This window comes from Montipora foliosa, chromosome 1, assembly GCF_036669935.1.
Source record: "Montipora foliosa isolate CH-2021 chromosome 1, ASM3666993v2, whole genome shotgun sequence".
Taxonomy (NCBI): domain Eukaryota; kingdom Metazoa; phylum Cnidaria; class Anthozoa; order Scleractinia; family Acroporidae; genus Montipora; species Montipora foliosa.
This window is the reverse complement of record NC_090869.1, coordinates 61,196,338-61,209,260: the sequence shown is the minus strand read 5'-3', so window position 1 is coordinate 61,209,260 and position 12,923 is coordinate 61,196,338. Positions and strand designations below refer to the sequence as shown.

Below are 12,923 nucleotides of genomic sequence, written 5' to 3'. Positions count from 1 at the left end.
AAGTAATCTGCGGCTGATTACACTGTGAATGTTAATCGTTGCTTTTAAAATACAGCAATCGCTACTGCAGAAACTGACAAGTCAGAAATGTTAGACCTGAACACAGTTATAAACAGCTTGGTCTCCTCATTTGATGCAACATTCATGAATGAAAATTTATTTTGTTTTTGTTTGAAGGTCGTGTCTTCTGATACCGATAGATCTGAGAGCAAAAGTGAAAGTGATTGGAGTGAGAGTTGTTGTAGTGATGACAAGGATCCTGAAGATTGGCATGAAGAAGCGGATGATTACTAAAACTACTAAAACTATCAATTTGGTGGACGGATACAAATTCACTGACAAAGATGGCCTAGATTTTCGGTCCATGATCGTGGAGATTGACGCTGCGGGATCAGGAATGGATAACACGAGATGAGTCCGAGAGGAACTGGCGCTAAGAATGCAAAATGGCGGCTTGACTACACAGCACGACACGGTGAAACGTCTGGAGTCTTTCTTAATTTGGCCCATTTTTGACTGGAATTTTAGCCTTCCCTCGCGACTGGACGGATCATGTTTCATAAATGTTGATTTAGTGTAAGACAATGAGAACTGCTTGTATTTTATTCGGCACATGTGAAATGCGACGTTTGAAACCACTGCGGAACTTCAGTCGAATATAATTCAATTCTGTCGAGTTTAATTTATTCAAACGTCGCATTTCACATGCAGATAATTCTTGAGTTGTATTCGGCACATGTGAATTGCGACGTTTGAACTGGGCCTAAGAAAAACACATCATGCTATCTGTACTACCCTGCGGGCAGAGTGCATTTGTGCTAGACTATTATGAAAGCTTCGTAGTTTTGCGAAAGATGCGGTTTAAAACCATGACGTAAAACAAAAACAAGCGTAACCTGACTGAACACATTTACCCTAGCTTTACAGCAACTTGCGGTCTAAAGTGCAACTTTACGCAAACTTTATAACGTGCGTAAAGAAAAGTAAATTTGGCTCATCGACTTTAAACCACCTTTACGTAAGCTTTACGTCTTATAGCGTAAACGTACCTTTACAAGACTTTACAAGAGATGTGAAAGTGGCGTAAAGTAGTTGAACCAACTTTACGCAGATTTACGTAACTTCAATTGTCCGTAAATGTCTTTTTTCATGCTGTGGATGTTATCCACCTCGGCCGGATAACACCCGCCTCGACCTGCAGAATTCTTCATATCCTACTCAGCCTCATTCAATAATTGCTAATTATAACATAGCTTGGATAAAACGCGCGTTCTGATTGGCCAATGGGTCATTTACCATTTGCCCACGGGTGCACACTTGCTGACTACAGCTGACGTGCGATTCGTGCGATCTAACTTTCCGAGATTGTGGAAGACTAAAATACCATCACTAGTGCATCAGTCCTAATTTTCCAAGACTTCTTTTCCTCCTCTTAGATTAGGGGTGAACCTCTACAGAGCTCAAAATAGAATGATATAACCCTAAAGATTAATTCAGCAGAGGAAAAGGTGGACTGAAGGCCTTAAAGCGACGAAAGAGCGAATTCGTGTTTGTACTACTTTGATTTCCAAAACAAAATCTAAACTCTGCTCAAATATTGAAGCCGAATCGCGGAATTGAAATGGATTTTATGAGACCAGGGAAGATGCTACAGGAAGGTAAATGGTATTTTGGAATTTTGATTTTCTTTTTTAGATTTATTTCATCGGCCATTTGAGCTGAAATAGCGTAACGTCGCTTTTTTGGCTTGGAAAAGTCGCGCTGTTTGCGATAGGTTGATCGCTTTCAACGGCTTGTCATAAAATACGCAACGCAACGCAACGCAATATGCGCAATATACGCAATATACGCCGATGTCAATCTGTAAAATACGCAATATACTCAATATGTACAAAATGGTTTATTTTATCAGCGGTTCACTTGCAAAACGTCAAACAACGCATGCCCGGCGTTCCCACGAGGTTTCTCCTGTAAACAGCTTCAAAATAAATGTGTTTTGCGGAAAGTGTTTACAACATTAATCGCCTTTCATCTTTGACCATTCTCTGTTATATGCTGCACTGAATTATAATAGACTCGGTTTTAATGTCCTTTTGATAACCGTTTCATTATGACAACCGGATAGCTCTCCAAATCTGGAACAGTCAGGATCGTAAGATTTGGGTCGACATTTTCATAAGTATAGCGTAGAGCAAAATTTAACATTTATATTGCGTCATGTTATCCTACATCTCTTGCCATTTTAACTCCATGGATTTGTCCTGTGCCATGTATAAAGAATCGGTAAGTAGTAAGTCGTCTGCCTGGAGTGGTGGAGAAGATTACTTCCTCCTGCCGCCGGAAAGGATTCCTATAAATTCCCGTAGATCTAACGGTGACGAATTCTCAAATCTATTAGCTAAGCTGAAGTTTTCTGAATTGCTTATTTATGTTGCTCGAAAGGAAGCCCGGACAGTTCCTTACATTGATTTCAACACGAATGTAGGAAAATTAAAGGCAGTGATTCTTTTCTCTGATTTCTGTCTTAGAAAAAAGATGACGCTATTTTGTGAACCAAAATTATCGTAAAATGATAAAATAAATACGCGTGGTTGCTGTCTTCTGGTAAATCAATACTTTAACAGGAACATGTCCATCGAGTTAAAATGGTAAAAAAAAAAAAATTCACGAAAACACTGAACGCAACATCTATGTAAATTTTGCTCTGGGATATAGTCGATATACTTACAAAAAATGTCGACCTCAAATGTAAAAACCATCATGGAAAGATTTGTGTCATTGCTCAGCGGCATATAACAGAGGATGGTCAAAGATTAATGTTGGAAACACTTACGACAAAACACATCCATTTTGCGGGTGTTTGCAGGACAAACCTCGAAGAGACCTTGTTGGAACGGTGAGCATGCGTTGTTTGACGTTTTGCAAGTGAACAGCTGATAAAATAAACCATTTTGCACATATTGAGTATCTTGCGTATTTTACAGATTGACATCGGCATATATTGCGTACATTGCGCATATTGCGTTGCGTTGCGTATTTTACAAGAAGCCCCTCATTATCCGGTATACTTAACAGTAGATCTGGCTTTTATTTAAGGGTGCTCAGTAAACTTTTGACTAAAAGCTCTAGCAATCGCCGTGTAGTATGATGGTGATAATGGATTGGAAAGAGAGATGCCAAGGCTTTGAATACCATGCGGAAGTTTGATTTGTATTGCACAATCACCTCCAAGAAGCATAAAAAATAAGCAATATAGTCTTCATTTTAAGGATTATATGCCAGTTTTATAAAATGAGCCACCGTTATAAGATACTCCTACATCATGTTAATTCGAGGGGCCAGAAACAGCCCCAATAAGGGCCCCTTTCTGAAGCATGTGCATGTCAAATTGAGGTCTCTGGCTTTGGTACAGCAAATGTTGACGCTGGAGTTCTTGTCATTTAAGTGCTCTTCGTCAAGTCACAAATAAAATGTCCTCAGACAGAGAGCAGCTTTCACAGAATATTAGCTGTCCCCCCAAACAGAGGGCCTGTTCCCAGGCTAAGAGTTTCGGGTCATCCATGAACAGTAGATGGTTTATCTTGTACTCACGCCCTCCCCACTCATACCCAGCTTTTGACCTTCTCAGCACTAATGAAAGTGGCACCATACACAGTACAAACAACAACGTCGAGAGGCTATCTCCCTGTCCACCACTCCCACTGTCTGTCCACATGATGTCAGTTCAGTCTTCCACTCATCATCCATACTGCTCGCGAGAAACTGTCTCACATTAGCCGCAACACCAAACATTTCCAGACATTCCATTATCCAACTATGTGGCACTATATCATACGCCTTGTGGTAATCGATCCAGGCCATGGCGAGGTTCGTGCGCCTTCTTTTGCAATCCTTAAGAATCGCCTTATCGATCGGCAGTTGATCTTTAGTCCCCCTGCTTCCTCTCTTACACCCCTTCTGTCCTCCAGGTGCTCATACATCGCCTCAGCAATGACTCCTGTCATGAGCTTCCACATAAGAGGAAGGCAAGAGATAGGTCTATAGTTGTCAACTGCACTGCCCTTACTAGGATCCTTCAGACATAAAATCGTTCTCCCAAAGGTTAACCACTCCGGTAACCTCTCTTCTCCATTTAAGATGTTATTCAGCTGTTCAGAAATTCTTCGATGGAGGGCTCTCAACATTTTTAACCAGAAACCTTGCACACCATCCCTGCCAGGGGCTTTCTAACATGGCATCTTTCTACAATGTGTAGTTGTCATCTCAGATGTTATCTTCAGATCTTTTTGTTGGTTATTCCTAATATCATTTCTGATGTTAGTCAGCCACTCCGCATACCTGTTATGTTCTCTCCCTACACTCCAGATGTCACCCCAAAACTTCTTACTATCGTCCGCATCAGGGACTATATCATCATTCCTGGTCGTACCATTCATTATTATTATTATTATTATTACTCGTCTAGAGTTCTTGAGGTAGAACGGGGCACGTTTACACCATTGGTCTTTACCACTACTGGAGGCATGTCTAACGAATGTCAACGTTACCATAGCCGTCTTGCTGAGCTACTGGCAGTGAAGAAACAGGAGAGTTACGCTTCCACTATCGCATGGATTAGGACTCGAGTCTCATTTGCCATTTTGAGATCTGCATTGGTTTGCCTGCGAGGCTCGCGTTCTAGGAGGAGAACTACCCCAAATATACAGGAGACTGATCTAGAACTAGAAGTCTCGGTCGCATGTAGATAGTTTTTGTTCTTCTGTAAATAGCGTTATCCTCTGACACTGAGTTTATGGCAAAGAGCCTCTTAACATTCTATAATATTGATTTATAATTTTTCTTTCCTTTAGTTTATCAAATCTATAATACTAAGAGTTTTTAATTTTTTTTAATTTTTTTTATTTTTTATTTTAATACACATGTTTATAGGAAACGAGAATTTAAAAAAAAAAAAATATTATTGCGATTATTAGAATTAGTCCTAGTATTTGTATCTCTATAAGCCTAATACTTGTTTTAGAGTTCTTTATTTGGTTTTTTCAGTGTGTGTATTTTTACTGATAATTTGAAATAAATTATTAAAAAAAAAAAATTATTATTATTATTATTATTATTATTATTATTATTAACATTGTACATATATATTTTATTTTATTTCTTTTTATTTCAATTTATTTCATTCTATTTTTATTGTAATATAGTGTATTCACGCTAGAACGTTCAAGACTTAAATGAGCAGCTAGCCGGTATTTCCCACGTTCAATCCACATAGTTGCGTCGCCCGTGCAACGGAAATCTTCACGCAGTAGAAATTTTCAGAAATCGTGCTACGAACATGGAGCTGTACCTTACCACATGAAATTTTCGCGTCACTTAAATTTCGCGAGTTAAAAAAAAAAGTGTCGTGAACATAACATGACGCGAAAAGTTAAAGTGAATACATCAATGCATCAGACAATACATCAATAATAGCTAATAATGAAGAAAGGACGAGTTTATTAACATCAAAAAGTTGGCAAAATCATGTTTTAATCTATTCTGAGGAAATTGCAACGTCTTCATACTAAGATATTTACAATCGAGGATAGAGGCGAAATCATTCGAGTCTTAAGGTGTTCTTCATTTCTTGGTTTTTACCTTAATGATTCATCATTTTTAAATGTTAAGCGATTTTGTACATTCCCTGGATCGGAAGTAATTGATTCATGCATGTATTTTGTTGATCTTTCCTCAGTGTAGTTGTCAGTCATGATTCGTGATTCTTAAAAGATCTTAACCTATGATTCATGATTACGCTTCCCTCCCGAAATTTACCACAAACGACTATGGAGATCATGGTCATCAATTGACTAAAATTAACGAACAATCGTAAAATTCTTGTGGAAATATACTTTTTTCGCTTGTACATTTTATTTTCCCAATACAGATCATGTGATAATACTCAGGAGGCTTGGTCATTTGTTTTGTTCATTAAAAAGAGTGCATGCAGGCACATTCAATGTTTCAGATATTCCAAACTAGTCCAAAGTGAAGAATGTTTTTAGTTCGTCGCTTGTCAAAGCTACCGGCCCTTTGGGTTTATTTCCCTTTCCTCGCTTCTTTAGTTGTTTTTGTTTGGACTAAAGAACCTCTCTGTTCTTCTCAAATACCAGGTCGTTTGTTATGCTCGCGGTATCCCTAGCTTTTCCTTTATTGTTCATGCGATATCAGTTTTTAGCGTAAAATTCACCGTGGAATTCACTAGTTATGCAATGAATTTTTTCTATAGAAGAAAGCAAAGAAAATGATTTAATTATTAAAGCAGCCACCGGAAACATCAAAACGGGGACAATTCGAAACATTTCATTTTCACTAACCATACATGAAGGCAGTAATTAATAATCAGGGAGCTCCGTTTTTAGGCTTGGCTAAATCTATATATTAACCCTCTGAGTCAACCCTGTTCCGTATCTTTCTATTTTTAGAAGCACCTTGCAGGAGCCTTTAGCGGGTGTTTTCACAATAACCAATCATAAGAGACCTATGGTCAGCCATTTATTACGTCACATACGTATGTGATGTATGTGAACCACATCACGTATGTTCTCACTCACATACGTCCCATAATTATGTCAAAATATAGCAGTTCTAAAAATAGAAAGACACGGGTTGACTCAAGGGTACAATACGTATGGAAGCTCCGGGTAATGGTCTCCTGCTTTAAATGAGCAGCTCAGTGGTTCTGGTAAAAGATTAACGGCAAGATCTAGGGAGTCTTGATGCATTAGACATGGTATATGTTATGTTAAATTTGGGCTTATTTAAAGTCTTGTGTTTTCCTGAAAATTATCAACGCTTAGTTGTGTATCGATGGAATAGGACACCACAGAAATAACGGAAATCCCCATGTTTGCCGGAGATAACCGAATCTGCTGATCTCGACATGAGCACTTGAAAACAGAGAGCATTTTGAAAAGAGCTTTTCTATATTCCTTATTTCTGACAGGATAAATGACGATGTTTATTACCGAATTTCCAAACTGGAGCAACTTGATCACATTCACTACAACGAGAGAAATTTTCTGGCATGAAATGCAAAGATTTAAAACCAAGATTAAAACCTGAAAGGGAAGCCAAGAGAGAAGAAACGCTGCTGTTACCAACAGCACGGTCTTTGTCAGTTTTAAATCTTTTGTCTCCTGAAATTGATGGCGCAGTCGTCGAGACCTCCCTTTTTTCCAAAGGACAAAGTAAGCTACACAGGTTACGACAACGGGTACTGATAGGAATGTCGCTAAAAGAGCTACGACGGATTTGTTGAAGAGAAACTGCACAAGATTTCCGATGATAGTCACAACAAACGCCATTATCCACGGAATGGCTATAGCAACGACATAGACTCGAGTCCTGAGAACGCGGTGACGAAATGGCCAACCAATGGCGTACATTCGCTCCAATGCAATCACAGCGAGGGTAAAAATGGAAGCAAACCCAGGAAACATATCGGCCCCCTGGACGACTGCTTTTAAGACTTGACTGGAATTATGTAAGGAACTTCTTGCGATAAAAAGTGGAATTGACAGTAGTCCAACTAGAAGATCTGCTACCGCCAAGCTTATAAGAAGAAAATGAGGCCGTGTGCGTAGTTGCTTCTTATGAAATATCATTAAAGTAACTACATTCCCACCGGCAGCCAAAAATGCGACTACTGCAAAGCACAAGGCCCATACGAAATTCCAGGAGTGGAAATCCATCTCCCTGAAGGTAAAAAAAAAACAAAGATAATCGATGGTTAGGACTGTAATGGATTATGGTTTCTTTGCCATAATAGATGCCCTAAACGAAGTGAGACAGCGGGGTTTGAGGGGCTTGAAGCAATAAAAGGCACGATATGATAGAAAGGTGTAATGCGCCCGTGAGAAGGATAGAATATAAATTGCCTGGTAACGGGCGAAAACATAACTGAAAAGGTCTCTCCACAGACCAGGCCACTTGTTATCGACGACTGTTTACAGTCGTCAACTTAATTAAATCGACAACTGTTAATGTTAGGAAATGCCTTTCCACAGATGAAAAGTTGAGTTGTGATAACCATGCAGTACATTTTGCGGGAGCCTGGGAAAATAGCGTCAAGAAAAGAAGGACCGCTGACTTTAACATTCGTTTGCTTCGTTGCGAAATAGAGTTGCTTACAGACGGGAGAAAGGGAGTTGTCGATATCAAAACGGCCGCGTTTGCTATCGACAACTAAAGTAGTTTTCCCTTTCAAAGGAAAACTACATTTAATTATTTGTCGATGACGAACTTGAACTGAGGCAGGAATGGAACCTAAAACTTCCGCAACCTGTGGACCTTCTGAACAATAAAATAATAATATTATAATGATATATAAGATGTAAAGCTAATCTTAAAATATAAAAGTAATCAGATCATTCGCTCTTTTGGTTCTTATATAAGGGCAGAAAGACTTTTCATGGCCAGATTTAAGATTCTATGGTACATCAATAACTTCATTACTAGTGCGCAATCTCCAGGTGGAGAAAAAATTGCGACTAATATGAAACCGTCTTTTCTCATGACTTTCAAGACCAGAAATGGCCAAAGCTTCAAAATTATAACTACGATCTGGAAGACAATCTTAACTTAGTTGACAAATACTCTGGGATATGTTTGGTGATCTAAGTACTTCGTCCTTCCTTTTGTTTCCTTGCACCTAGTGCGTGTCTACATTTTGGGTCACTTATCGCGCGAAATAAAGAGTTTTACTTCCCTTATGAATACATTATGCCCTCTATTTTCTGTTATGAGCGTGTGTAATAGATCGAATGTGACATACGCCCTCTATTTGCATGCAGTTGAACAGCGCACATAAAGCTACCTTAATTTGACTTTAAGATTGACTTTTGTTATTAAATTAATCAGAAAAACTAACGCGGACAGATTTCGACGTTTCGATGACATCCTGTTATCATTATTAAGAAGATAAAGAAAATTTACATAAGTAAGTAGACAAAACTAAACCGAAAACAATAGTCCATTGGTCTAAGCCAGCATGGCAGTTATCGTGTCATCTACATATCTTCTATATAGGTTGGGTAGCTTGTGCGATGCAGAATACATAGGCCTCACAACTCGACATCTTTTTCAGAGATTGAAGAACACTGACGCAGTTCTTCATCCATTTGCAGACATCTTCAACAAGACCCTGATACCAGCCCGAGATCTCTTGACTTAGCCAAGAATTTCGCAGTTCTGAAGAAATGCCAAGAAAAGATGGACTGTCTGGTATACGAGATGCACCTGAATAAAAAGTACAGACCGAGTCTTAACATTTCATAAGACTCAATACGTGCTTAAGACTTGACTTTGGGTTTTCCTTTGTGTGAGATCACTGGATAATTCACTGGCTTAGACCAACAGACTATTGTTTTCGGTTTAGTTTTGTCTACTTACTTATGTACATTTTCTTCATTTTCTTGATAATGATGATAATGATTTCGAAACGTTGAAATCTGTCTGCGTTAGTTTTTCTGATTAATTTAATTTTACTTTCACAGTTATAATTACACGAGAGTTAGTGCACTTTGCTTTTGACCAAAATTATCTGATATGAATGAAGCAAAAGGTATAGAGCAATTATAGAACACATCTCTTGGGTCGACAAATGTAATGTGCAACGGAGTGCTGTGATAAGAATATAGGCACGACAATGCCTTCTACAATCTACACAAAGAAATTGATGAATATGGGAAAGCATTCGTTCCGTGGCAACCAAAAGAAGTCTGTGATTGCAGAAAAGTGTTTATATTCCTTAGTCTAAAGTGATAGCTATTTCAATACTACAGTTGTGATTTGAATTTTCCCTTGAGGCCCTCATTCAATCATTCAAGGTACAATATTCTTTTGAATTTTGAGTTTAACAGTGATGCAAGAAGAGCTCATTTAAATAACGACATTAGAAATTCAAAACGGCAGCCATTTGACATGTGATAAGAATACCAAGAGATGTGACATAAATCTAGTAAAATAAACTACAGAAAAACAATCAGTATAAGATGTTTGTTTGTCGTAACAATTAGGCTAAAAGCACGTTGTAATTAGAGAAAAGCTTTGCTTTAATTTTGCTTCAAAACTCCTTTGCAAGCTAACCTTTTCACCAAGATGTTGTTAAATTTTAATATGGGCTTTAAATAAACGTCCTCACTTTACCACTTACCAAAGATAAACACCTCTACCCCCTTTGAAATCAACTGATTCTTTAGCAAAAAATCCACCAAGTAACAACAGACAAGAGCACAACACTACTGAAAGACCTGTTTGCAATCAGGTATACGTAAAACAAATTAAAAGTAATTACGTTTGCTCAATACCATCAGAAGTAGCCACTGAGCCAATCACGAGGCGAAGAGGTTGCGAGCAGCCGGCCCCGAGCTGAGCGCGGAAATAGCCCTTGATTAGATGAAACAAAGAGTTTAAATCCAGCTATAGAACGTGGTAATCAAAACTATAGCACTAAAATGTGCTAAAAGGTGATTAAACAACATAAGAAAGAAATTGAATTTAGAGTTAGCGCTTCGAGCGAATATCGAATCGCAAATCTTTGTTACCTTTCTTACGGTACGGCTTACGTCTAATATTTGATCAACTCGTTTGATAAAACCAAATTCGTTTCGTTTCGTTTGACTCCCTACCGCGATGCAGCACCACCGTTTCCTGAGAAACCAACCCCGTTAAAACTAAAGCAGTCACGAAATGTCTAAAATTTTCCAAAACCTCTCTAAAATTCCCGATGAAATGACGAATGGGAAACTACGGTGAGAAACCGCTGCTTAGATGCAGTGTAGGGTCCCTTTTGGCGAATAACCTGTGAAATGTTTTTTCTTTTTTTTTTTTTTTTTGTAATTTGCTTATTTTTATTTGCCAATACCATTTACAAACTTATCTACAACTTACCAAAAGGAGAAAAAAAAAAAGAAAAAAAAGAGGAAGTTACAATTTAAAAAACACTACCCAAAATGACTTACTTAAAAAAAAAAAAAAAAAAAACGAAACAGTACTTTAAGTTAAAAACAAAGAAGACAAAATGTAGGATGTGGCAAGATTGATTTTCTACTAAGTGTTTAAAGCAGCTACTAAGTTTTCCCATTTTTTAAAATGAGTAGCGAGTTTATCCCTCTCCCTCGCAATATGGAGTTCGATATTATAAACCCGTCTTATCCTGGCAATAAAGCATCTCAACGAAGATAAACCTCCAAGGCATTTCCTTACCAAGGCATTTCCTTACATAAATATAGTAATTACCTAAGAGCATAACATGATAACCTGTCAAATGTTGCCAAAATGTCGGGTGAACTTTCAAATTGCTCTAAAACTCGAATTTGCCAATTTTTTTTTCTAAAATTCCAAAGATTTACTTAAATTATTTTTTATATCTACCAGGTTCAGATTCAATGGATGGTCAGACTGGAATGCCGGATCTCAAGGCAAACGTCCTAACCACTAGGTCGCACACATCACGTCTAAAAAGCCAAGACGAATTGATGAAAGAGATAGCAATATCTGTTTGCTGGCCTTTAAATGCGGGTGAATTGCCGAATTGAATGTTTGGTTGACGATTTGAATGGTTGGTTCACGAATTGAATGTTTGAATTGACGACTGGAATGTTTGAACAGTTGCCAAATTGAATGTTTGAATTGCCGAATTGAATGTTTGAATTGACCAATTCAATGTTTGAATTGACAAATTGAACGTTTGACTTGACCAATTAAATGTTTGAATTGACAAATTGAATGTTTCGATTGACCAATTGAATGTTTTAATTGACAAAAATTTAATTGAATGTTTGAATTTAAACATTGCGAGTTTAAATTGCAAGATAGAATGCTTGAACTGCATGAAGGTTTGGTTTCAACAACAAGTTTGAATTTTGGCGGGGTTGGATACCCATACAACTCAACCTGGCTTCTTATATAGATATTTGCGCCTTATAAGCTTTTAAATTAAATTAATTAAATTAGACGAATCATCGAGATTCACACACACAAATCCACAAAATGGTTGTGTTCGCAGTGCGAAAATGAAAACAGTGTCCACTACGTTGTTGCCACCCATCACCGAGCTAGTGAAAGTCTGTTCTTTTCTCTTACTTGTTGAATTTTTCAGTCCTAGTCGTAAATGTTACAATCTTGTAAACATTTAGGGGCCGGGATGTAACTTCCGTTACCCACGATCCCACTCGATTGGGGGTATTTTTAGTGAGGTGTGACTCGTGAAAATAATTATAGTGGTTGGGTTTTGTTGTCCTCTCGTCCTTTTAAGAAATCCAATCAATAGTTTGTAAGTATTAATTTCTGCTCAGCTTTCATTTCATCTAGATTTAATTTGTAACCGCAATTGTGTCTCTTTTTAGTTGAACCAAAAGTAAAACACTACACCGAAATGCTTTTTCTACCTGATACACGGTCAGTGTAAAACGCAGACTGCAGACCGCAGACCGGGGGTAAAATGCAGACTGAGGTTGTAGTTTAATTAAAGTGCTGTTCAGTGTTTGTCGCTGGAAGTCTACACTTGGGATCAGGTGAAGTTATTATTAAAACGTATGGCAACACCTGCCTTTTTGCTGGTGCAGCAGCTGAATAAAGCTTGATTGCCCCATTCGGTACACAAAACATTCTCATTGGCCGAATTCACACTAGAGACGAGTAACCCGTCTTGGACGGGTTTCTCGAAATTTACCCGTCCACTTATCCGTCTGAGTCGACGAGTTTTTAAAGACAAGTTTCCCGACTAGACGAGAAACTCGTCAAAATGCATCACGAATTCACACTTAGACGGGTTTCCAGGTCTAGTTTTAGGAAAAAATGCGCCGATTGGACTGCTGGCTAGGTAACAACGCACAACTCGCACCAGTACCTCGGCATCTTAACCCGTCCTAAAAACTCGT

At 38.2% G+C, this 12,923-nt stretch overlaps 2 protein-coding genes across 2 annotated transcripts in view; one reads left to right on the top strand and one right to left on the bottom strand.

Moving 5' to 3' along the window:
* Nucleotides 1–294, top strand: part of LOC137972011 (uncharacterized) — a 4,057-nt gene extending 3,763 nt beyond the window's left edge. Inside the window, exon 3 of the mRNA XM_068818809.1 lies at nt 178–294. Coding sequence (XP_068674910.1) covers nt 178–294 — 117 coding nt within the window. The remainder of the gene's footprint in view (nt 1–177) is intronic.
* A 4,844-nt stretch (nt 295–5,138) lies between these two features.
* On the bottom strand, nt 5,139–11,355 carry LOC137979788 (histamine H2 receptor-like). The gene is made up of 2 exons (XM_068827140.1): nt 11,281–11,355; nt 5,139–7,737 (listed from the first exon to the last, which is right to left on the bottom strand). The coding sequence occupies exon 2, from the start codon at nt 7,731–7,733 to the stop codon at nt 6,801–6,803; it is 933 nt and encodes a 310-aa protein (XP_068683241.1). The 5' UTR covers nt 7,734–7,737; nt 11,281–11,355; the 3' UTR covers nt 5,139–6,800.
* Nucleotides 11,356–12,923: the final 1,568 nt, after the last annotated feature.

Excerpts from the sequence above, each read along its gene's own strand:
- LOC137979788 (XM_068827140.1), bottom strand. The coding sequence starts at position 7,733 with ATGGATTTCCACTCCTGGAATTTCGTATGGGCCTTGTGCTTTGCAGTA.